The sequence below is a fragment of the Beta vulgaris genome, chromosome 2, assembly GCF_026745355.1.
Source record: "Beta vulgaris subsp. vulgaris cultivar EL10 chromosome 2, EL10.2, whole genome shotgun sequence".
Taxonomy (NCBI): Eukaryota; Viridiplantae; Streptophyta; class Magnoliopsida; order Caryophyllales; family Amaranthaceae; genus Beta; species Beta vulgaris.
This window is the reverse complement of record NC_079203.1, coordinates 55725127-55751709: the sequence shown is the minus strand read 5'-3', so window position 1 is coordinate 55751709 and position 26583 is coordinate 55725127. Positions and strand designations below refer to the sequence as shown.

The 26583-nt window shown below is 34.7% G+C and overlaps 5 protein-coding genes across 6 annotated transcripts; 2 read left to right on the top strand and 3 right to left on the bottom strand.

Annotated features, from left to right (window-relative positions):
- Positions 1 to 517: 517 nt before the first annotated feature.
- Positions 518 to 10663, bottom strand: LOC104903406 (putative ABC1 protein At2g40090). 2 transcript variants are annotated; one of them, XM_010691434.4, is made up of 12 exons: positions 10415 to 10663; positions 9159 to 9313; positions 8867 to 8992; positions 8135 to 8230; positions 7926 to 8026; positions 6878 to 6914; positions 5207 to 5425; positions 4785 to 4896; positions 3068 to 3159; positions 2577 to 2756; positions 2271 to 2384; positions 518 to 1307 (listed from the first exon to the last, which is right to left on the bottom strand). In XM_010691434.4, exons 1-12 carry the CDS (start codon positions 10596 to 10598, stop codon positions 1089 to 1091), a joined length of 1635 nt encoding a protein of 544 aa, XP_010689736.1. In that variant the 5' UTR covers positions 10599 to 10663; the 3' UTR covers positions 518 to 1088. The 2 variants fall into 2 exon arrangements, with proteins under 2 accessions (XP_010689736.1, XP_010689744.1); XM_010691442.4 differs by having other exon boundaries at positions 9230 to 9313; positions 10415 to 10555.
- A 1173-nt stretch (positions 10664 to 11836) lies between these two features.
- Positions 11837 to 15046, bottom strand: LOC104903428 (probable indole-3-pyruvate monooxygenase YUCCA10). The gene is made up of 4 exons (XM_057392831.1): positions 14420 to 15046; positions 13556 to 13791; positions 12773 to 12893; positions 11837 to 12238 (listed from the first exon to the last, which is right to left on the bottom strand). Exons 1-4 carry the CDS (start codon positions 15029 to 15031, stop codon positions 12047 to 12049), a joined length of 1161 nt encoding a protein of 386 aa, XP_057248814.1. The 5' UTR covers positions 15032 to 15046; the 3' UTR covers positions 11837 to 12046.
- A 3078-nt stretch (positions 15047 to 18124) lies between these two features.
- LOC109134384 (uncharacterized mitochondrial protein AtMg00310-like) lies at positions 18125 to 18586 on the top strand. Its single transcript, XM_019248098.1, has one exon. The coding sequence runs from the start codon at positions 18125 to 18127 to the stop codon at positions 18584 to 18586; it is 462 nt and encodes a 153-aa protein (XP_019103643.1).
- Positions 18587 to 18858: 272 nt separating this feature from the next.
- Positions 18859 to 19796, top strand: LOC104883373 (uncharacterized). The gene is made up of 2 exons (XM_010667886.1): positions 18859 to 19520; positions 19667 to 19796. Exons 1-2 carry the CDS (start codon positions 18859 to 18861, stop codon positions 19794 to 19796), a joined length of 792 nt encoding a protein of 263 aa, XP_010666188.1.
- A 3133-nt stretch (positions 19797 to 22929) lies between these two features.
- LOC104903418 (probable indole-3-pyruvate monooxygenase YUCCA10) lies at positions 22930 to 25796 on the bottom strand. Its single transcript, XM_010691447.2, has 4 exons — positions 25185 to 25796; positions 24347 to 24580; positions 23697 to 23819; positions 22930 to 23179 (listed from the first exon to the last, which is right to left on the bottom strand). The coding sequence occupies exons 1-4, from the start codon at positions 25794 to 25796 to the stop codon at positions 22988 to 22990; spliced, it is 1161 nt and encodes a 386-aa protein (XP_010689749.1). The 3' UTR covers positions 22930 to 22987.
- Positions 25797 to 26583: the final 787 nt, after the last annotated feature.

Here is a 26583-nt window from a genome sequence, read left to right as displayed (position 1 = left end):
TTTTTCTCAACATATATAAAAAAAAATATAATCATGTGAAATCTTGTTTGATTCGTCTCAATAAGTACTTTATTAATATTCAATTATTATAATTTTTACTACTCCCTCTGTTTCAAATTATAAGTCATTTTAGCTAAAAGTTTTTGTTTCAAAAATATAAGGCATTTTCCATTACCAATGTAGAATTAAATGCAACTTTATACTATCAATATAATATTATAGGTTGTTTTCTATTATCAATACAATATTTGATGTCAATTCTTATTACCTATGCAAATCTAACTAAAACTAACTAAATTCTTAATATGCGTAAATGCCTTATAATTTGAAACAGAGGGAGTAATATGTAATGAAATATATTTAATGTAAAATAAGTACATTGGCAAACGTGCAAAGTCATAGGAGGAAAGATAAAAAAAAATAGAGAGGGAGTACTTACCTCTCCTCCAAACATTTTTTTTAGAAGTTTTGGAATCAAACAGCATCGAATCAGTAGACAAGCATACTCCTTGAGCCCTTAGAAAAACTTCATCAATAGATATAAAGCAAGTTTATCAACTGTTCATTATTCAATCATTGAATCTATGAAATAGCAAGACATCAAGTCACCAATGCCATATGCAGCAGCAAGCCAGCAACAATGCCATTATTCATAATTACAATGTAAGACCCCAAAGACGGGGTTGTTCTAAGATAATTAAATCAATGAAGGTTCTATGCTCATTTTTTTTATATATAAGGAGAAAAAACAAGGTGCACAACCTGAATCATCCTTAAAGGATGAAATACAATGACTTCGATACAATAAGAATAAGATCATAAAGAACAATGAAATCCAGACTCACGCCTCAAAGTCACCTCATCTCCAATTCCAAGAATTATGCAGAAACTAATGCATAGCAATCCTCGATTCCTAAACAATATTTGGGGAAAATGATGTATGAGTTTGGCTTGGACGCGCAAACCAGACTGCTCCCGAAATATGAACCTCTAATTTTGTACCAAAAATGAGTATATTTCTTGTGTAACTGTATCTATGATTAAGTTCCTGTGGCCTACTATTTTGGATGTATAAAGCAGGCATGCACTCAGAAGTTTAGAGCTTTTCTATATAGCAACAATTTCTGTACATGCAACAACCATATAGCTATGTGCATTCCCAGGAGTCGGGCTCTTAGAATAATCCCTTCCACCCAGACAGTTAGCCATGTAAGCATAGATTTTTTCTGCAGCAACTTTGCCTCGATGATTGCTTCAGAAGAAACCCTACCTATGATCAAGAACGTATCCAAAGATGATCCATCCAACTGAACAAAGAAAGATTATTAGAAGGTAGATCTAGCAACATTGTCAACTGAAAAAGACAAATGAATATTAAGGAAACATTCTCAAATTAATTTCAAATTTTCAGCTAAATAGAACTCTTTTAATATGTAAACATGTTAAAAACCAACACTTGACTATAAGCGCCCTTCCGTGAAAGAGTAGCCATTATTACGTAGGTGTTTGTGCCCACTAGAGTACTAGATTCTGACTAATCTGGAACATTTCCAGACCGGGACCTGATGCTGATGGGAGGGAAGCTCTGCATTTCCCAGGCTCAAGCTTTGAGATCTCTAGTTAAGCTGGAACAAATACTTTACAAGTCAAGTAGATCAAAGCATATGGTGGTCTCTCCTACAAGCAAATCTACTTTCCAAAGAGTCGAATGGAGTATCTTGAATCAGGCAAATTTGTCCCCCACTCATATTTCTTTGCTATAATAGTAACGAATATTTGGGAAGTGGCCACTCGTTAAAGAAGAGACGCTACTTATATCTCAGTGAATTTGACTCAAGCAAAAAGAAAAGGGCGAGGAAAACCTTTCAGAAATTCACATCTCCCCTACACTCCAAATACAAAAACAAAACAACCAACTAGCACCCCCCAGTATGATCCAGCCAATCTGTCCAAGGACAAATGATTCTCAAGATCCTACATATGCTCCTTGGTTCATTCTACTTCCTCCCCAAATCTCAGCACCTAGAGATACTGCGAAAACCCATGCCGACAAAATTTTCCCTTTTCTTCTCATGCATTCATCGTCTCCAGGACCCCCAAGAAGTATAGGAACTTTAAGATGACAAGTTTATGAACATAAGCCAGTTCGTCAGATTATGAATACAAGTATCACTTAGATGTTAATCTACCTGGTCTGTCAAAAACGACTAAAAAGCATATTGAGTAAGTAATCTATGCAGTAACTTAAATTTGAAGTTTAAATGCAATACCAAAGCATTATTGACCGCTCGTAAACAATCATTGGTCTTCAGCATTAACAAAATTACACGAGGCAGCCTCCTCAGAAGTTCAGATATCTGAGGAAAGTACAGAGACGCATACATCTGCAATCAACAATTCAGAATGTTAATAATTTGATGACAATCAATAGAAGAACCATCAATTTAACAGCAGCTCCCCGAGTACAACCCAGTCTGTAGGAAGACCACCCAATGATATATACAGAATCAACTGTATAACTGGAAAATCACCTCAGTGAAAGACAAAAGCTAAAGCATTGTAGTAGATAAGTCTACCTGGAGTTCCGATCGATCACTCTCTGTCCCCTGTACCATCAAATGATCAACTGAGGTATCAATGACCCTATTCCAAGGCCTCATTGTCAGAATACCTGCAAATAGTGCATAGAGGTCATCCCCAGCACCCAGCTTTGCACAATTTTCTTTTATAGCCTTAGCATCAGAAAACACCAATCCCTACATTAGATATCATGAATATAAATAAGTCTCGAGTGCTCCACATATATCACATAGGAAAATGTTATATGTACCCCAAGGGTTACCTACAAGAAGCTATAAGTAGAAATATCAAGCAGTGGATAAACATTAATAACACTGATCAACACGTGGTCTTGTCATAAGTTCCGAAACTAATAATATCTTAGTAAATATATGTAATTCTTGTAATTAGTCCTTAGGACTAGATATAGCCAAACCTTATAATATATTAATATTAAGACTAAGGAGGACAATCTTTTTAAAAAAGAATGGCACAAAAAATTTCATACCTTCCACAATGCAGCATAGTTGATTCTGGTATGATAGTCAAGTTCTTTATATAGACCATGGTCCAAAAGTACCAACTGTGGTTTTCTCTTCCCTGTTAAAAGCAAGGAAATTCAGAAGACAGATATTGTATATGAAATCTAGTAAAAGAGTAAACTATGCAAAGGAAACTCAGGGATAAATGTATAATGATAAGCCAAACGAAGACATCTACTCGTGTGAGATTCATTCTGGACACATACATGCAAAATATGCAGTAAAGTCGCCACTAAAAGAAAATTACTACCTTCGTCCCAAAATAACAAACCACATTTGATTTTATAGTCAGTGATTGTGCGCCAGAACACAAGCAATATGCTAGTGAGGGGTGAAGCGTTTCAACTTCCACAATCGATAGATGCATATCTCAGGTACCTAGAGCTTGTTAAGGAAGGCTGGATCCACACAGGGCCTTTGGAAAGCTAAGTTAAACCATAATTTCGCTAAAAGAATATCTATTGATCTATCATATTTCAAATAAAAAAAGTTGCTAATTTATCTATAAAAGTACTATCACAAAATCAACTTTTCCCAACTTTCACAAAGTTTTAGGTATTCAAAAAGACATCCGCAATCATCACCATTGTCCCAATTAGAAGTAACCCATCAGAGTTGATTGGTTTTTTATGAGGCACAACTAGCTGAGCATCCCACTAATTTAAGTTCATTCTGCAATCCATCCCCTAAACCTTCAAAATTCAAATATATTGTAAATTCAGGCCATAAACTATCAAATAACCAAAATAGATAAATCTCAACCTTATTTGCAGATAAATGCATTTTTCTCCTGCCTCATTTGTTTTGTTTTGTTTTGTTTTGTTTTGAGTGCAACTATAAAAGGGAAAGGAGGAAATCACATAAGGATGTTCAGAAAGTTGACTGCATTCTATCTTTCTTTTCGGAAAATTCCTGAGCCTCTCGAATGCCTACTTTTCTGAAAAAGGCAGCAGCTATAGCAGCTATTGCACCAGGCTCAGCAGTGTTCGTGACTCTTTTGTACTGTTCTTTAAACCAAATATCCTCCGATTGTTTGTGTTACTCTAAATTTTCTTACCTCTTTCTTCGTGACGTGGTGGTGGCGATTTGAGATCATCACAATTCCTACACTATTATTTTCATCCTCAGATTATTAATATAGACAATGAGTGAAGCTGAAACCAATTCAATGCTACTGAAGTGAGCTTCATGCACACCATTTACTACGAATTCTCATTAAAATCTTATGGTAGATACAAATATGTAAACATTTTATCTTATGTATAGTTTCCTAAGTTAAGATAAAATAATTACATATTTATATCTACTATCAAAATCATATTAGTCGGAAGTATTCAGTCCCTAATCGGAGACTCTCTGATCTTCTGCCACCACTTTTTCCTCATGCTCGGCTAACATCTCTTAGTAGATGGTTTACTTGAAATTAGAAGACAGTTCTCAAGCGTAAGCAAGGCTAGCAAATGATAATGCGGATTGGACTGAATTTGTGTACAGAAGCAATACTAGGATGACCTCAAACAGGATGATTATATAAGACCTTAATGGGGAAACTTGAGTTTCTATACGACATTGGCTGATTTACTGTAAGATTTGGATTTGGGGATAACACCTTGCCTGTATACACGACAAATGATTCTGCAATACAAAAAAAAAAGTAATAAGAAAAAAGGATCAACTTCTTACCCAAGATATTTCTTTTGCCAGAAGGCAATGGACGAACCAGCAAGTTGGCCGCATGTGGATCACAGTGGACAAAACCATGTTTGTAAATCATCTCCGCAAAAGTTTCACTAACCTGCAGTCAATACAAAACAACCACCACATTAGACAATTCTGGAGGTTATAGAACAAAACTCTCAAGAAATTTTTTCAAAAATAACAAGCCAGACCGTCCTAAACCATGATTTTGACCCCTGTCAAATTACTTCTTCAACTCAAAATTTATGCAGAATGACAACCGTTCTTAATAAGAAATAATGAGAACTCAGGAACAGAAGTCATGTGACACCAGAGCGCATGATTGCATGCTTTTCTATGCCAGAAATCATGTACCAAGTCCCAGGATCATGCCATGTTATCAAGCGTTGCAAGGTCAGCAAAGTTACCAGTCTGGAAACATCGCATGGTTGAACTCCCATCCTCTGAATGCCCTTCACATCATCAATTTGCACACCATCCATAAACTCCATAGTTAGCAATTTGGAAGTACTCAAATTCCAGTAGACCAATGGAACATATATACTGTCTGCTATATGTGGCGACAGCTTCCCAAAATTATGCAAACATTTTTCACTGTTCTGTGCCTCCACCAAAAAGTCCAGTTCCTGATAGCCACAAGCCCACAACGATAATCATCATGATTAGGTCATCTTACAAATCTTCACATACAATGACTTAATGATTTGGAGTAGGTGCACATGGTGTACATGACATTGAAAAATTATCTTGTGCAAATGACATTGATAATTATCCTAGAGTTAAATGACAGCGGAAAAGTCAAAGGGTAGATAAGTCATATCCAGATCCAAAATATGTAAATGATCTCTAACTGACATTGATAATCTAGAGTTCTTGATCGATAACCATTATAGGAGTAAAAGATAAGAAATCTCATTACTTGCTTCAAATTTATCAATTAGCAATAATTCCTTGCAGCATAATCTACAATCTGCACGGTCCGGACAAAGTATTGACAAAAATCCAAGTTAAAAAACTCAGACAACAATAAAAACAATTACAGCCACAAAAGTTGACACCAATTCTAATGAATGTTCATAAGGTTTAGACTTCAGAGTGTTACTACCTCCTTCCCAAAATCAATAAGAATGTTGTATGTCATAGGGAAAAAGAGCTATTTGTGATGAAAAAGACCAGACTAGGCATGTCGATTAGAAAAAGGTGAAACCTCAATAGAATAATGATATTTCATGATGAATCACTTCTCTCTCCTCTCATTAATACAAACCATACTCATATCACCAACCTTCCATATTTGCATCATAAGTTATTTAGAAAAATGACAAACTATTCCAACTATTCCCGTGTTCTCTCATCCTTTATGCCCCCCTACATCCCTTAAAAATTATCACATTTAAGATTGGCACATATATTAAGAATAGTTGTTGAATGTCAAGTTATTTAGAAAAATGACAAACTATTCCAACTATTCCCGTGTTCTCTCATCCTTTATGCCCCCCTACATCCCTTAAAAATTATCACATTTAGGTTTGGCACATATATTAAGAATAGTTGTTGAATGTCAATAGAAAATTTACGTGAAATGAAAAAAAAAGTAATATGATATATATATAGAGAGAGAGAGAAGAGAGAAAAAGGGATGACATAATAAAGAGAGAAAATGAAAAGTTTACTTGAAATGACAATTAAAAAAATTAAGGGACTAAAGGAAAGTATGAAAATCATTAGGAGACAGAGGGAATAGTCAATTAGAGATCATTTAAATTATGCAAGGAGCAGGATATTTAGTTAGGGACCTTGTACATCTCCTAATACATCATACAAGGCTTGTTTAATCCACGTGATATAACTTCAAAAAATTATACTAAAACAAGGGAGTAGTCTCAAAAACAGTTAGCATCATGAAGCATATACATGAAATCCAAAACAGTGAATAATGAAGTTCCATAGAGTTTAAAATTTTAGTCAATTCAGTATCAACATAGTACATTATTCAAAAAGAACCAGAGGAACCTCAAACAGAAGAATTAGAATCTCTTACTTCCACTTGTTTATTGTACTGATTCTCTGTAACATACCTTTGGTAAGCTGTCACGAACCTCAGCAATCAACCACCTATATATAACAAGAGACTTGGCAAATTAGGCTGGAGTGTTCTACCATTTGGAGGCCATATAAGTTAACTATTCATAATATGGTAAAGATACTATCCATGAATGTTGTCCAGTTAAAAAATTAAAAAAAGTTGTTTTATCCAAGTTGAGCTATTGTGGTGTATGTTTGTATTCAGATAATAGAGTATTGGTGAGTACAGATGCCAAGTTAAAGTGCAGAAACAAAAGTTCAAAGAAAGAGGGTTTAAACTAAAATGGAGCATAACTCACTCAACTCAGTACGTAGAGTGCCAATTTAGTAGAGTGTCAAACGATGATGTATGCCGTGGCATCAGATGGTACGAAGGTACCTGTAAGTGAGTATTTTAAGTACCTTGGGTCACTTCCATAGAAATTGAGATATTGGCCAAGATACAAGGTTCTAGGTGGCTAATATAGTGAGCATCGACCGGGAAAGAAGTTAAAAAGAAAGTTGTATAGGAAGGTTGTTAAATCGATGTTACTATTTGGGTCGCAATATTGGGACATAGCGTGTAAATGTGTAATAGAGATGTGTATGTTAAAAAGGATGTGTGGGAACAACGTAAGGATAGAGTTTGGAATAAAGATATTCCGAGGAAGTTGGACCTACAAATATTGAGGGATGAAGTAAGAGAAAATCAACTACTTTAGTTTTGCACATGTTACGTTAACTAGACAATCCGCCAGTAAGGAAAGTAGATTTGTAACTACAAGATGGGTTTGAAGGAGCATATAGCGGGACAACATGAGATAATTTCTTTGTGCATGCAACCAGCCACAACTTTTGGGATTAAGGCTTTGGCATTTTTGTTGTTGTTCGATACAATACTCATGCATTAACAGGAAAACAAGCAGTTAAGTGTAGCCATCATTTGACAGCCCTTCGCTCTAACATATTTCAAGATATCGGCCAGCATTGATACATTGAGCTTTGGGTAATCTTGCACTTAGTATATTGACCAGCAAACAAGAGTACAACACTTTGAAGTACCTATAATCAAAATCGGGAAACAGCCGATGCAGAGTATTTACAATTAACTCCACAGTTGCATAATCTGCAGCCGCAGTGTCAGTCATGTGAGTGTGTTGTACCTGGATAACAGAAAAATAATAGGATTCAAGTAAAGAAAAAAACAATAAACAGCGCTCCCATCCACAAAATTTGTAAAATTCAATTTATAAGAATATAGAAGTAGTAACCTTCACAGCAACTTTTTGGCCGTTATGCAAATGTGCAACATGAACTTGTGCAAGGGAAGCACTTGCTATGGGATCAGGATCAAATTTGGTGAAAATCTGCACATACAGGGCATAAAACAATTCAACTTGATATGCCACTATTGTAAAGACTTCAAGTATGTCCTGCTACAAAATATAGCAAACATGAGCTTCATCTCTCAGGACATTACCTTGGTTCAAATCTCTCTTTAATATTATTCTTTTTATATTTTTAATATAGGGGGAGGGGGTCTAGTGGCTGGGCTCTATTAAGGATGAGCCAGCAGAAGCTCCATTTACTCCTACATAAGCTGGAATAAATAAAATAAAAACTGAGGTCTTTCATAAGAACTCTGACACTTGATACAGTTGACAAAAATTATTTCTGGAGATATTGCCACATTACTTATTCCCACACTCCCAAGTTATGCAGGAATTAGAGCACAGCAGTAAAACATATACAGTTCTGAGTTCCCCATGCCTTGCACCCCACTCTCTTAATGGATCATCTACTTTCTAGGTAGTGTCTTTATATCATGTGCTGCTGCACATTTGGACTATCCACTTTGTGCTATCTCAAGAACAGAACACAAAAGAAGAGAGATTTAAGAGTTAAGGAGCAACTTATGAGCTCAAGAAGAGACCCACAATTTAGCAATATACACTTCGCTTAGAAAAGGTTTAGGGGGAGAAAAAAGGACAAAATGTACATACTTCATCTGGCATCCCTCCAAGCTCCTTCTTGATGACATCACACACTTGATCATATGATGAAACCGGACATCTATTCAACATAGATTCCCTCATTATTTTTACATACTCTTCAGGCACCAAATATTCCTGATACAGAAAGAAGAAAGCACCATCAGAACTGTAGAGACAACAAAACTATAGACATGGCTGCTTACAAATCTACAATAGATGCTCATGCCAAAGCTATGAGTCCATCACAGGAGCAAATTCAGTTTGCTTTTTGTTCATTAATGCTAGAAAGTATAGGTCATACCAATTGACCAATATGTTGACCAAGCTTAATATATATTCCTCCATTTTTGAAGCATAAATCTTGAAGCTTACGTGCACTTCTAAGATGAACCTCATGTTTCACTTTTGAATACTCAGTGCTCCCTTCGGGTAATCCCAACAGCGAATATTCATAATCTGATCCATGCATAACGATATTAGACACATATGATAGAACATACACATTCCAACAATTTAAATGATATATGACGAACATAATTTGTAGAAACATTTCATGACATGGGTCAATAATACAACTCTCAAAGAGATAGGCATCAAGTAGTCAAGTACTAATTTGTAAGAATTGATTGAAATGGAGAAAAACCTTGTGTCAAGTACTCAAGTAAAAAATTGATCAACAGAAAGATAATAAAAGACTTTATGAATAACTGCTATTATAACCACCTTGAGAAATTGACCATGAATAGTACTACAATTATCCTAATAAATAAAAGATGACAGGATTGCCTGTACCAAACTAGAGAACGTAATAACATATGTGCAAAATTTATAAAGTGAAATAGAGGGAATAACATGTATTATCTGGCACATCTCGCAATTTAACCGTCTAGAACCTCAAGTTCATATCCTAGACTATACCAACTTCACAAAACCTAAGCACCTCACAATGGAACAACAGTCTAAATCCGCGCTATGGAGCAAAAAATAGACTTTATGCTAAAAGTATCACCTAAATAGAAGTAGTCCTTTACGTGAATCCATTGCTTGAAAATCTCTCCCACCTCAATTTAATTGCGGAAATTCAGAGGATACTGAATCATAAAAGTACAAACTTATATCCTAGGAATTCCTGGTATTTCACAACAATAAACGCGACCACATAGTATCCGAATTCCAACCATGCATTTCCAACATGAACGCAGGCGTAACGAAATCTCTAGGTTACGAGGCAAAAACTAATTCCGTCGCACAATCTCCTTCCTCTCTAGATACTTACACCTCATTCTTCAAACATTAATGATGAATACTACATTACAATCAACTAATTAAAGAAGTAACAAGAATCTAAAAGCTGAAACCATAAATTCAACAGAAACACTCAATTTCTACACGGAAAATAGAAATCAAAACTGCAATTTCAATCCAACCAAAACAAACATCAACAACAATCATTGAGTTCATAATTTACTAGAATAAATCAAACAAAAATCGAGTAATCCACTTCCTAAACCCTAATTGAAAACGAAAAAGATCACCAATAGAAGTTAAGAGTAGTACCAAAGGCGATACTAGCGGCGGTGACGGAGTCGCGAAAGAGGCGTACAGGAACATTCGTCCACAACTTATACGTCGCCGGCGGATCGTCGGAAGTTAGAATTGCGGCACCGGCGGAACCTCCGGCGACGGTGGTAGCAACCGCCATTAGCTTCGCTGCTGCTCCCCACAGAGATCGCGTGGCCATTTTTAGACCGCGTTTTTTAGTGTTGTTAGAACAAGACAACGTATTTTTTGTACAAAATGTTTAAAATGGGTTGGTATTTATTGTTTGGCCGCCAACCTGCTGGCACTGTTAGAGGTGATTATAGATCGGACTGGGTTGGACTACAACCGCTAACAGCTACTAGAACCGCTAGTTTTGCCAAACATATCCTTTGTCGAAAGTATGGTTTTGAAGTTTACAAATGACGTGTTCTATGCTAATAATTCTCTTGCAGTGGAGCTTCTTGCAATTTTAGAGGCTATGTATTGTGTGGAGTCTTAGAACCTTAAACATTCTATCATTTACTTTGATTTTAAGAATGCGGTTGACCTCGTTATTATGGAGGATCGATCTGATTTATGTCTCAATGTAGTACACTCTTGCAGGAATTGGCTCAAGAGGTTCCCGAGGAATCAGTTTTTGTAACAGGCGTTTAATCATGTAGCATATGAATTAGCTAAGGTTTGTAGAGCCATTGATGCGACTTGTATTGTAATTATGACTTTCTCTACCCCTGGTTACTATACTGAATATTTATCATCAAATTGTAATATTTTCAAATTTATTAACTAATGAATGAATGATTTGTTTACCAAAAAAAATGACGTGTTCTGCCAAACCTATTAGACTTACTAGGTATGTTCGTCTTTTCGAGTATAAGGGTGAAATAAATGGAAATATATATGTATATATTGAATGGCCTCAAAGTGGCGTATGGAGCTTGTAAAATTTACGATTCACTAGTTTAGTTTTATTTGTTTTTCCTCATAATAGTATAGTAGTTTTTACGAAATTCTACGTTGTATTTGGCCTTAGCTTTCAATTTGTTAGATCATATCTCAAGCCTAAGTCAACTAAAAAGGCTCGAAAATCTTACTTTATGCCCACAGGGTAGGAGAGTCCCAAAAATTTACTGTTTGATATCGTGTATAAAGGTATTTATTGTAACATTTAGAAAGTTTAAGGGGTATGATTTGAAAATTTCAAAAAGGTAGGTTCAACATAGAATTTCATAAAACACAAGGGCATTAGATAGAAAAACCCAAAAAAAAAATTCTATCTTTCTTGAGCAAAATTCTTAAGATTAATTAATAAATTTTTGTGCTTGCATATATACATAGATACCTTATCCACGATAATGTATTAGAAGCATGAAATAACTATTGATATAAGAGTTGGCTCAACTGACATGTAACTAACGAAATATTAAGACAAATTCGTTAATTTTAAAAGAATGTATTATCTAATAGCGTAAATGTCATCATATCTTTGAGATTCCACCAAAATGTTCATGTCATGTTAAGAGTTGAACAAGCCCCAAATCTAGGCTAGGCCTAAAAGGAGAGTACTATAATTACAGAGAAAAAAAAAGGAGATTTTTGAGTTTACAACAATGTTTTTCTTCTTCTTCTGGATATATTTAAAGTAACTTAAAAATCTTCATGCGATATCACAGATCGTAAAACAACCTCAATATCATTAGCAATGGCTATGGCATCTCTTGATACACCTTGGAGTCCCATCCTTGACAATCCAGCACAATACACTTTATTCTTTCCTTTCCAATGATTTGGAAAGCGTTCTTTCGGAAATCCATCGTCTTTTAGGATAAAGTCATAATCCTACATAACAATAATAATCAATTAATAAGTAAATAAGCAATTTCATACTTGAGTTTTGGCGAAATGAAATAATTATTTACATGATTCTAAGATACAACTAAATAGAGTAAAACGATGAATAACCATTTATGGTATTCCTATACACCATTTTGCAAAGGAGCATCAATACTTTTTTTCTTTCAACAATTAATTAATGACATTTGAGATCAAATTAAGATAATAATTACTTAATTAGAGATGAAAATATGAGCAGATCACAAGTAACATAAATATGATAATTTCTCACCCAAAATAGTTACATATAGCAAAAAAAAAAAAAAAAAATACATATTGCAGATAGGAGTTGAGAAAATCAAGGTCAACATCATCACTTATTTAATCATCTTTAATTGGAGTGATTAAACCAAAGATTGAAAAATTTTCTAGTACATCTGTAATCTGTTTAGTATGGAAAGATTGTATGATATAATAATAATAATAATAACAATAATAATGTCAATATTAATAATTAAATCTGAAAAAAAATGTACTCACCTTAAGCCACTCACACGTCGTGCTTTTAAATCCGGTTGCGAATATTATTGCATCAAAATGTGATTCAACATTATTTTCAAACACGATTTTGTTCTCATCAATGCTTACTACTCCGGGTAAACTGCAATTTTCCAAATATAAAGAAAATTTTGATAAGAGCACCACATAAAATATAACATGATCAATATCAAATGACAAAAAAAAACTAAATAATTAACAAGTAAAATAATAATATCATATTTATCGCACATCTAAATGTCATGATACATCTAAGGCTAAGTCTTTCCCTGACTCATTTTACTCTTTTGCTTATAAATCCGATAGGAAACACATAGTCAATTTTTTTTTACTCGACCAGTCACCTTGCTCTTGTTAGAGTATGAAAGTTAATTAAATGACTGATTTATATTGATGTAAGTCAGGGCTCTGGCTCATCGTGTTCCTCAATGGGGTATTACGAGGGTTAAGAGAGAAAATCTAGTTGTAGCGCATAATTTAGCAACAGCGGCTAGGCTAGGTAAATTATTTTAGTTTGTCTGTTTGCTCTTGTTGCCAAAAAAAAAAAAAAAAAAAAAAAAAAAAAATGCTTATGTGAAATTAAAGTAGTTTTTACTTGTGAAGCGAAGAAACACAATTATCTCAATTCAAGGCTCAAACATATCACAATGTAAGCTTTTTTTTTTTTTTTTGAGATTGCGAAAATCTTATTTGAGATGTTATGAACGATAAAACTTGAAAAGTTTTTTTCTTAAGATGTTGTGAACGTTAAAACTTAGAAAGCTTACCTTAATTTCTCCTGATTGAATTTTGGCAACAGTTCCCACATCAATAACAGAGCTTCTTCCCGTCGTTGCTTTAAGTAAAAAGGGGCCTTTGTTTGGGCGATGAATGCCATATTTTGACAAATCTCCATACTTAAATTTCCCAGCAAGAGTAATCAAAGTGTCCACTAGTGATAAACCAAAGTATTTCAGTAAATGCATTCCCACGCAAATCATTTCTCTTGTAAGCACATGAACCTGAATAGAGTAGCAATATAAATAATCAATTTCCAAGATTCATAAGATATACAATAAATATTTTTAAAATAAGAGCTTGTAGATTACTATATAACAATTTTTATGTAGATATGATATAGTCATATAGATAGATACATGCATGAATTAAACATATAGTAAGAGATACATATATACTAGGTAAGCCTAGCAATACTCAGATTTTCTTTTTTGCTTATTTCTTTTATTTCAAGTGATTATGTTGGAATTGTTTAAATGAATAGGAATTCCTTAGAATTTTATCAATTAATAATTTGGAAAAAAATTATGAATATTCTTAACCAATTTGGCCTTGTTCGAAAAGTAATTAGTTCTTTTTTATTTTAAAATAAATAAATATAAGAGACGAGCATTTAGTTTAATATATTTTATTTCCCGATGCAATTATTTAAATTCTAGCACTAATGAGCCAAATCTCATGCTCAATTCAATAATGTATAAGCTAACGCTCGTTAAGACTTTTGACGGGTTTAGAAGGAAACCTTAAGAGGAAAATTAGCTACTGTTATTTTCGCTTTAGTATATTATATAGTATATTAATGCAAATTTTCTTGGCGTAAAAACAAAAGTAAGAATTAATTAGAAGTCTCACCGGATTTCTAATAACAATCGAAGTGTTGGCTCCAAAATTAAAGAGATCATAACTAATCTCCATTCCAGAATTTCCACATCCAACGACCAAAACATCTTTATCTTGAAACTTGTTACCAGACTTGTACTCACTAGAATGCATAACATTTCCCTTAAAATTATTCAACCCAGGAATATTAGGAATGTAACCTTTGCTATTTTCACCCGTTGCAACAACCAAAAAACTTGCAACGAAAACTTTAGTCACATTTAATAAAATGTCTTTTGCTTCAACTAACCACTTTCCTTTGGCTTCATCAAAAGATGCAGATTCTACAGAGTGAAAGTACCGTGGCCTAATATCAAAGACCGATACATAATCATCTACGTACTTTATAAAATCATCCTTAGCCATATATTTGTTGGCTTCGAGGGTATGCGACTTATAGGGTAAGGAGCAAAATTCTTTGGCTAGATGAAGATGGCATCGATCGTAAGCTCGTTTCTTCCAAAGTGAAGCGCAACAATCTTCTCGTTCGAGAAGAATGTAGGAAATAGATTTTTTTGCTAGGCATGCAGCAATGGCAATTCCTGCAGGACCTGCTCCTACAATTAGTACTAATGTTTCTTCCATTTGTTTTTTTAGTGTAGATTAGACAAGAAAGAGAGGATAAGACTGAAATAAAGAGGTTATTCTTGTTTGAGGAGGGATCTAAGACAATTTTGTGTGTTTGTATTTCAACTTTGAGACAATGTTATATATATATATATGTTAGATTTTCTCAAACCTAGAGACAATTTTTTCTAATGAAAAAGAAAAAAGGAAGTGAAGTGGTACTTAAATCTGTAATTATGAATTAATTTGATGATTTTGGTGTCTGATGGAGGGATTTCCAAATTTTAAAAGGTGCAAATAATGTAAATGTAAAAGCTCTAACATCTTTCCTTAATTACATGCAACAATATCAACATATACAGTATGAATTAGGATTTTTATTTATTTTGGTACAGAATTTTTAATGTATCTGATTTGATCTCTTTCCTTAATTACTATTTCATAATGCCCACAATGAATTGAACATATGTAGACATAAATCAATCAATGCCTTAATATTGTGAAGTTCTTAATTTTAAATGACTTTAAAAGGAAATATATCAGGACAAATATTCACAAAAGTGAGTATGCAGAGGACCATAGTGAGTTCATGGAGGAGGACCAACATGGAAAGAAGAAGCAAAGAGCAATGGAGGTGAATAAATTGAAGGTGGCGGGCCCCACTCAATGGGCTCTCGGTGATCAATGAGTCAAGCCCTCTCTAGGAATCGCAAAGGCTTGGGGACAGCCTTTGCGGCCAATGCGTTGCGACGCTTGACAATTATTCAACATCCCCATTTACTTTTTCTATGTGAAACTCGACTGAAGATTTATGAGATGGAGGCTGTGCAGCAGAAGCTGAAATTTACTAATATGTTTGCTGTGAATTGCGTAGGAGATGGCAGGAAAAGAAGTGGGGGGGCTTGCGCTACTGTGGCAGGATCCAATGCAAATTCATGTTCAATCGTTTTCCATACATCACATAGATGTCTTAGTGGATAATGATGAGCATGATAAGTAGCGTTTTACGGTCATCCAAAGGACGATATGAAACACAAAACTGGAGAGTTACTAGAACGGCTTGCTGAGGAGAACGTTGGATCTTGAGTGTGTGGGGGAGATTTTAATTTGATGCTGCTTTCATGTGAGAAGAGTGGAGGTGGGGAGTTCGATGTTAATTATGCCAACATCTTCCGGCGAGCAGTTGAGAAGTGCCGTTTTTGAGACTTGGGCTACGTAGGACATGAATTCACATGGACCAACAATAGAGGTGGTGACCAAAACATGCAGGAGAGGCTTGACCGTTTTCTCGCCAATGATGAATGGAAAGAAATGTTCCCAGGCTCGTATGTTTCACATCTTACAAAGCGCAGGTCTGATCATTTGCCTATTCTAGTGAACATAAAAATGAGTGTGAATGGTGGTACTTGAAGAAGGAAAAAAAGAATTTATCGATTTGGAAAAATGTGGTTGAGAGATGATGCTTGTGCTGAAGTGATAAAAAAAGCATGGCAGGGAGAAGGAGATGTGAGACAGAAATTGAGTCGAACAGCGAGTGATTTGACGAAGTGGGGAAAAACAAAATTTGGAGACTTTGCTGGGACATGAGGGAATGTACTGCTCAGATGGCGAAGTTGATGATGGAAACACAAACTGATGATACAATTGCAAAAATGAGAGAAATAGATGACAGAATGGATGAGTTAGAGAACGGGAGGAGCTTTATTGAAGACAAAGAAGCACACAAGATTGGTTGCTATGTGGAGACAAAAATACAGCTTTCTTCCATAACAAAGCAAAACAACGAGTGCAGCGCAACAAAATTTCAATAATCCATGATGAAGCAGGTCAAAAATTCGAAGAAGAGGAGCATATCCAAGAAGTGTTTGTAGCGTATTTTGAGAAACTTTTTTCAGTTGGAAATCAGGTGGAAACGGGTGAAGTGGTGGACAACATTCAAGCGAAATTGAAGATAGAAGATGTTCACATGCTAGCTGCACCCTTCACGAGGATGGAGGTCAAAGATGCACTGGATCAGATGCACTGGATCAGATGCACACTACGAAGGCACCGGGACGAGATGGGATGTCGGCGAATTTTTATCAAACCTTTTGGGTAACTGTTGGTGGTGTTGTAATTGATAGAGTCCTGCGCATTTTGAACAATGTTGAGGAGATTGAGTCGATAAACAATACTCTTGTGGTGTTGATCCCAAAAAAGAAAAAATGTGAGTCCCCGATGGATTTCAGACCCATAAGTCTATGTAATGTGTTATACAAAGTGGTGTCGAAAGTGTTGGCAAATAGATTAAAGAATATATTATCCATGAGTCACAGAGTGGATTTTTTCCGGGAAGGCTAATTACAGACAATATCTTGGTGGCCTATGAATGTTTTCACTATCTCTAGAAGAAGAATGGAAAAAAGGGTTTTTAGGGTTCAAACTGGACATGAGTAAAGCATATGACAGAGTAGAATGGAAATTTTTGGAGGATATGCGGGTGAAGATGGGCTTTCCGGTGATGTTTGTGACAAATATTATGAGATGCATGTCGACAGCTTCGTTTGCGGTATTAGTCAATGGTCAACCGTCGCGGAGTTTCCATCCATCTAGGGGTCTTCGACAAGGAGATCCCTTATCTCCTTTCTTGTTCATAATATGTGGAGAAGGTATATCTGCGTTACTTAGTGATGCGGAGAAGCGGAAAGCAATTCATGGAGTAAAAGTGGATCGTCATATGGACCGATAATTCATCTGTTTTTTTGCAGAAAATAGTTTGCTATTTATTCGAGCCAATGATGAAGAAGTAGATATTGTGCTCGATATTCTCTATACCTATGAAGCTGCTTCGGACAGAAATTGAACATGGATAAATCCGAGGTCTCGTTTAGCCGAAATCTAGAGCTTGCAAAGAGGAATATGCTTCAAATGAAGTTAGCTTTTAAGGCATTTGAAGACTATGATAGATATCTTGGGCTACCTACTTACATACATGGTTCTAAGAAACGGATTTTTTAAGTCATTCAAGATCGTGTCTGGAAGAAGTTGAAGGGGTGGAAAGAGAAATTTTTATCTTTTGGAGGTAGAGAGATTATGATAAAATCCATAGCCCAAGCTATCCCCACTTATGCGATGCAATGCTTCACAATACCTATCAATATTCTTAAGGAGATTGAGAAGGTGTATAGGAGCTTCTTTTGGGGTCAAAAAGGTGATGAGAAGAAAGTAGCATGGGTGGCATTGGAGAAGATGCATAAATCAAAAAGAGAGGGTGGAATGGGGTTCCGGAATATGCATGTTTTTAACAGAGCCCTCTTAGCTAAGCAAGCATGGAGAGTGATAACAAATGAGGAGTCTTTGATGGCAAAAGTCCTAAAGGGGAAATACTTCCCCGCCAAGTCTTTCATGGAAGCTACGGTCTCGCCAAATTCCATCTATCCTTGGCGATCAATTTTGTCCGCAAGAGATGTATTGAGTAAAGGAGCAAGAATAGTGGTTAGTGATGGCTCTGCAATACGAATTTGGGAGGACCCTGGGGTGCCAAATTTGCCCAACTTTCGAGTTACAACAGGTGAAGCACGTAATGAAGAGTAGCCCAAGTTGGTTAGTGAACCAATAGAATATAAAACTGGAAGGAAGATGTACTGAGCTTGATTTTTCCTCAATGGGAGGTCGAAGCAATTCTAAAAATTCCGATCCCGTTGTATAGTATGCAAGATAGCTGGACTTGGGAAGGAAGTAAAGATGGGGAATATAGTGTCCGAAGCGCTTAGTATTGGTCTCTTCGGGATGATCGAGCTCGCAAAGCTTCTACTTCCCACTCACATGCTCCTTTTGAGTGGAAAAAGTTGTGGAGCTCATCGGTAATGCCAAAGGTCAAGCACCTGGCTTGGCGTGCCATTCATGGGGGTTTAGCAGTGAAGATACAATTAGCACATCGAGGTTTGGATGTTGATGTTATGTGCCCACTCTGTGGGGAGGGAGAGGAAAATATTACTCCTTTGTTTATGGGTTGTGCGGAGGTGAATAGAATATGGTATTACTCTCCACTTAGGCTGAATGTGGAGGAAATAAAGGGAGTGTACATTGGTGAATGGTGTGGTAAGCTCCAAGAAATTCATAACGAGAAGGAGTGGTGGGAGATTTTTTGGAATGTGTTGTGGAGTATATGGTATAGAAGTAACAAGTGGGTGTTTGAGGCGAAGAAAATAGAAGTGTCGAAGGTGATTCATAGCTCGATGGGGAGGGCAGGAGACTATGTGCAAGCTAATGAGAGAAAGAGGAGAAGCATTGAGGAGCAGCTGCATTGTAGCACGTGGAAGCTGCCACCTGAGGGAACTGTCAAGATGAACTCCGATGCTGCCACTTTCAAAGACAATTGTATAGGGGTTGGTGGTGTCGCTCGAGATAATGTAGGTGATGTGGTGATGGCAACGTGCTGCAAGATAAGGGGGAGTTTTGCTGTTGAGGTGGCCGAAGCAATGGGAATGCGCCACGCTCTAAAGATTGCAATGGAAGCGGGTTCAAGGTTTTCATTCTTGAGACCGATAACTTACAGTTGTATCACCAGCTTTATAAAAGGAAGGCCCCATCTTCTTCCTTTGGTAGAATTGTCAATGATATTCTTGTGCTAGCTAGTTCTTGAGAAAACGTTGTATTCTCCTTTGTGAAAAGGGATGGAAATAGAGTAGCACATAATTTAGCAAAGGTGAGTGAAAATGTATTTGAAGAGTTAGTATGGTTGGAGGAATATCCTCCGGAAATTGGTAGTGTTGTACTCGAAGATTTGCAGCATTTGAAATAAAAAGGAAAAAAGTATCTAACCTCTTATCTGAAACTTCCTAATTAAAAACCACATAACACAACCACCCCCATCCCAAACTCTCATTGTGTTTCATATCCCTCTTTTCTAGCAACATGTTTTTTCCAGGAGATTCTGCGTGGAAAAAGCCAAAAAGGTATTCCCATTCCTCAACATATTGCACAAGAAAATTATTTCGCAGTGGCCTTACCCTCTTAATATCCCCAATAGACACGGATCTAGCCACTGTCATGGTTCTTAATCTAATCTTAGGCCATGGCCGAGGACCCTTAATCTACGAAGATGGCAGAGACCCTTTTCTTTTGGAACGGACAGGGGACAGTCTGCATGGATATTGATGGCCTCTTGCAGTTGGTGTCAACTCGTCGACTGTTACATCCATATAAGCTGTACATACTTTTTTGATCCTACGATCAAGGAAAGGCAAGAAATAATGGATTATGTTTGCTTGGATTTCAAAATAAGATTTTACTTTTCATGAGAGTCATGCCAAAAGAAATAATGTAAACTTCTGAAGATCTTTTATAAGTATTACAAACGCCATTTTTTAAACTAGCCTTATATGCACGCCATGCGTGCGAAGGTATATAGGGATATTGTCTTTGCATTTTGTTTTTCTAAAAAACTGCTCTTTAGTTTAAATGTAGTACTTTTTTATTCTTTTTTTTCCTTTTTTCGTTTAAATAAAGCAGTTAGTTATCCCCCGATTTTTTCTTTTTTTGCTTTTTCTATCTTTTGTTGTCCTCCATGTGTTGCCATATATAATACAGATTTCCGACTTTCCCAAAAATATTGTCCCGTCTCCGTTTCCATTTGTGTGGCATATTAAACAGGATGTTATGGTAGTGGTACAGTAGATGATGAATACCAGTGCAATAACTACAGATTAGACATTGGACTAAGCTCCACTAAATGAAGTCACTATGGGAGAAAAATTGAAAAAGAGTCCTAAAGTCAAAAGTACAAAAGGGATTTAAGACAAGAACAAGCTAAGAGCCTGATCCTAAAGTCAGAAGTACAAAAGGGATTTACGACAAGAACAAGATAAGTACCTGAACCTACGTTGAGAAGGAACAATATTAACATCTTCCATAGTAAGATCCTAGACTATACCAACTTCACAAAACCTAAGCACCTTACAATGGAACTACAGTCTAAATCCGAGCTATGGAGCGAATAATAGACTTTATGCTAGAAGTATCACCTAAATAGTCCTTTACTTGAATCCATTGCTTGAAAATCTCTCCCACCTTAATTTAATTGCGGAAATTCAGAGGATACTGAATCATAAAAGTACAAAATTATATCCTAGGAATTCCGGATACTTCACAACAATAAACGCGACCACATAGTATCCGAATTACAACCATGCATTTCCAACATGAACGCAGGCGTAACCAAATCTCTAGGTTACGAGGCAAAAACTAATTCCGCCGCACAATCTCCTTCCTCTAGATTCTTACACCTCATTCTTCAAACATTAATGATGAATACTACATTATAAACAAAATCTAAAAGCTGAAACCATAAATTCAACAGAAACATTCAATTTCTACACGGAAAATATAAATCAGAACTGCAATTTCAATCCAAGCAAAACAAACATCAACAACAATCATTGAGTTCACAATTTACTAGAATAAATCAAACAGAAATCGAATAATCCACTTCCTAAACCCTAATTGGAAGCGAAAAAGATCAACAATAAAAGTTAAGAGTAGTACCAAAGGCGATACTAGCGGCGGTGACGGAGTCGCGAAAGAGGCGTACATGAACGCTCGTCCACAACTTATACGTCGCCGGCGGATCGTCGGAAGTTAAAATTGCGGCCCCGGCGGAACCTCCGGCAACGGCGGTGGTAACCGCCATTAGCTTCGCTGCTACTTCCCCACAGATATCGCGTGGCCATTTTTAGACCGCGTTTTTTAGTGTTGTTAGAACAAAGCGTTTTTTGGAGTACAAAATGTTTAAAATGGGTTGGTATTTATTGTATGGCTGCCAACCTGGCTGGCTAGCACAGTTAAGGTGATCATAGACTGGGCCGGATCGGACTTTATAAAAAATATGGTTTTGGGTTTAAACAATGTGTTTTTCTCAAACCTTTAGACTTATTAGGTATGTTTGCCTTTTTGATGGTGAAATAGATGAAAATATATATATGTATAAATAGTATGGCCTCAAAAGTGACGTATGGAGCTTGTAAAATTTATGTTCCGCTAGTTTAGCTTTTTTTTTCTCCTCGTAATAGTATAATAGTGTTTTACGAAATTCTAAGTTGTATTTGGTCTTAGCTTTCGATTTATCATATCATATCTCAAACCTCAATCAACTAACAAGGCTCAAAAATCTCTATTCTATATGGGAAGAGGGGTAGGACACCAAAATATTAGAAACCCCATTTTACCCTCATTACATCTCTATTCTAATTGCTTACTTTAATTTAAAAATAAAAAGAAAACTACCTAATTAATTTAAAAAATAAAAAAAGACATTACAAAAAGAAAACCATCAACAATTCAAATATCCCTAATCTATTAAATATAATTAACAATTAATTTAATTTTTTTACATTCCTAAAAAAAAATTCTATGTATTTTCGCACGCATCGCGTGCATATAAAAACTAGTCTTACTTTATTCCCAAAGGGTAAAAAAAAAGTGTCAAAATCTACTGTTTGATATCAAGAGTATTTTGTGTAACATTTAGAAATTATAAGGGGTACGATTTGGAAATTTCAAAAAGGTCGGATCAACATAGAATTTTGTAAAATACAGGGGCATTAGATAGAAAAATCCAATTTTTTTTCTCCTATCTTTCTTGAGTGAAATTCTCAAGATAATTTAATGAAATTAATAATTTTTTGTGCTTGCAAGTATATATAGATTACCTTATCCACGATGATGTATTAGGAGCATGAAATAATTATTGATATGAGAGTTGGCTCAACTGATAGCCGTAACTAACAAACTATTAAGACAAATACGTTAATATCAAGAAAAAATATTCATATCTTTGAGATTCCACCAAAATGTTCATGTCATTTTATTTTATAGTTGAACGACCCCAAATCTAGGCTAGGCCTAAAAAGATAGTACTATAATTACAAAGCAAAAAAGGGAGATTTTTAAGAGTTTACAACATCTTTTTCTTCTGATACATCTAAATTAAGTAACTTAAAAATCTTCATGCGCTATTATAGATCGTAAAACAACCTCAATATCATTAGCAATGGCTATGGCATCTCTTGATACACCTTGGAGTCCCATCCTTGACAATCCAGCACAATACACTTTATTCTTCCCTTTCCAATGATTTGGAAATCGTTCTTTAGGAAATCCATCGTTTTTTAGGATAAAGTCATAATCCTACATAACAATAATAAATCAATTAATAAGTAAATAAGCAATCTCATACTTGAGTTTTGGCAAAATGAAATTATTATTTACAGGATCTCAAGATACAACTAAATAGAGTAAAATGCGAATAACTATTTATGGTATTCTTATACACCATTTTGCAAATTAAAAGAGCATCAATACCTTTTTTTTTCTCAATGATTAATGACATTTGAGATCAGATTTAACATTATCAATTACTTGATTGAGATGAAAAAAATGAACAGATCACATGTAACATACATACGATAATTTCTCACCCAAAATAGTTACATATAGCAAAAAAAAAAAAAAAAAACTGAGGTGGAGTTGGGAAAATTAGGGTCAACATCATCACATATATAATCTTTATTAATTGAAGTGATAAAACCAAAGATTGAAAAAAAATATGGTACATTTGTAATCTGTTTAGTATGGAAAGATTGTATGATATAATAATAACATTAATATTAATAATAATTAAATCTGGAAAAAATTATGTACTCACCTTAAGCCACTCACACGTTGTGCTTTTAAATCCGGTTGCGAATATTATTGCATCAAAATGTGATTCAAGATTATTTTCAAACACGATTTTGTTCTCATCAATGCTTACTACTCCGGGTAAAACCTGCATTTTTCCAAATATAAAGAAAATTTTGATAAGAGCACCACATAAAATATAACATGATCAATATCAAATGACAAAAAAAACTAAATAATTAACAAGTAAAATAATAATATCATATTTATCGCACATCTATATGTCATGATACATTTAAAGCTAAGTCTTTCCGTGACTCATTTTACTCTTTTGCTTAGAAATCCGATAAGAAACACAGTCATTTTTTTTTACTCGAGCAGTCACCTTTTTCTCTTATTAGAGTATGAAAGTTAATTAAATGACTGATTTATGTTAATGTAAATGTAGATACTCTTTTGAGCTATCATTAATCCTTATGTGAAATTAAAGTAGTTTTTACTTGTGAAGCAAAGAAACACAATTATCTCAATTCAAGGCTCAAACATATCACAACATAAGCTTTTTTTTTTTTTTTTTTTGAGATTGCGAAAATCTTATTTGAGATGTTATGAACGATAAAACTTGAAAAGTTTTTTTCTTAAGATGTTGTGAACGTTAAAACTTAGAAAGCTTACCTTAATTTCTCCTGATTGAATTTTGGCAACAGTTCCCACATCAATAACAGAGCTTCTTCCCGTCGTTGCTTTAAGTAAAAAGGGGCCTTTGTTTGGGCGATGAATGCCATATTTTGACAAATCTCCATACTTAAATTTCCCAGCAAGAGTAATCAAAGTGTCCACTAGTGATAAACCAAAGTATTTCAGTAAATGCATTCCCACGCAAATCATTTCTCTTGTAAGCACATGAACCTGAATAGAGTTGCAATAATCAATTTCCAAGATTCATATAAATATACAAAATACAAAAATTATTAAAATATGAGCTTGTAGATTATATAACAATTATTATGTAGATATGATACAGATAGATGCATGCATAAATTAAACATATAGTAAGAGGTACATACTAGGTAAGCCTAGCAATACTCAAGTGAGTCTGTTGGAAATGTTTTAATGAATAGGAATTCATTAGAATTGTATCAATTAATAATTTGGAAGAAAATTACGAATCTTCTGAACCAATTTGGCCTTCTTCGGAAAGTAAATAATTTTTTTTTCTGGTTTTAAAATAAATAAATATAAGAGACGAGCATTTAGTTATTTAATATATTTTATTTCCGATACAAAGCACTAATAAGCCAAATCTCATTCGCAATTCAATAATCTATAAGCTAACGCTCACTAAGACTTTAATCATATTTTTAATGCAGTCATCTATTAAAACTTGACGGGTTTAGAAGGGAACCTTAAGATAAAAATCAGCTATGGTTACTTTCGCTTTAGTATATTATATAGTATATTAATGCAAATTTCCACGATGTAAAAAAAGGAAAGAATTAATTAGAAGTCTAACCGGATTTCTAATAACAATCGAAGTGTTGGCTCCAAAATTAAAGAGATCATAACTAATCTCCATTCCAGAATTTCCACATCCAACGACCAAAACATCTTTATCTTGAAACTTGTAACCAGACTTGTACTCACTAGAATGCATAACATCTCCCTTAAAACTATTCAACCCAGGAATATTAGGGATGTAACCTTTGCTATTTTCACCAGTTGCAACAACCAAAAAACTTGCAACAAAAACTTTAGTCACATTTAATAAAATGTCTTTTGCTTCAACTAACCACTTTCCTTTAACTTCATCAAAAGATGCAGATTCTACTGAGTGAAAGTACCGTGGCCTAATATCAAAGAACGTGACATAATCGTCTACGTACTTTATAAAATCATCCTTAGCCATATATTTGTTGGTTTCGGGGGCATGTGACTTATAAGGTAATGAACAAAATTCTTTGGCTAGATGAAGATGGCATCGATCGTAAGCTCGTTTCTTCCAAAGTGAAGCGCAACAATTTTCTCGTTCGAGAAGAATGTAGGAAATAGATTTTTTTGCTAGGCATGCAGCAATTGCAATTCCTGCAGGACCTGCTCCTACAATTAGGACTAATGTTTCTTCCATTTGTTTTTGATTAGGGTAGATTAGGGAAAAAAGAGAAGGATAAGACTGAAATAAAGAGGTTTTTCTTGTTTGAGGAGGGATCTAGGACAATTTTGTGTGTTTGTATTTCAATTTTGAGACTAATGTATGTTATATATATATATATAAATGTTAGATTTTCTGAAACCTAGAGACATTTTATCTAATGAAAAAGAAAAAAGGAAGTGAAGTGGTACTTAAATCTGTAATTGTGAATTAATTTGATGATTTTGGTGTCATTTGGAGGGATTTCCATATTTTAAAAGGTGCAAAAAATGTAAATGTAAAAGCTCTAACATCTTTCCTTAATTACATGCAATGATATCAACATATACAGTATGAATTAGGATTTTTATTTATTTTGGTACAGAATTTTTAATGTATCTGATTTGATCTATTTCCTTAATTACTATTTCATAATGCCCACAATGAATTGAACAAATGTAGACATAAATCAATCAATGCCTTAATATTGTGAACTTTTAATTTTTAAAATGAGTTTAAAAGGAAATATATCAGGACAAATATTCACAAATGTTATATTTTCCTATGAATCGGTTCAGATTTTTTTTAAGGGGAATGGTTCATAATTGACACCTGTTAATTGTTGTTTGTTTTGACTAATAGTATCATTTTGCACTTCTAATTCTAATTTTTCTAGGTTTTTTTTGATAATATTAATTAAATTCAATAATATAAATCAAAGATAACTGGATTTAACTTCATACTATCTACTATGTAATTTATCAATTGGATGCTTATAATTAAA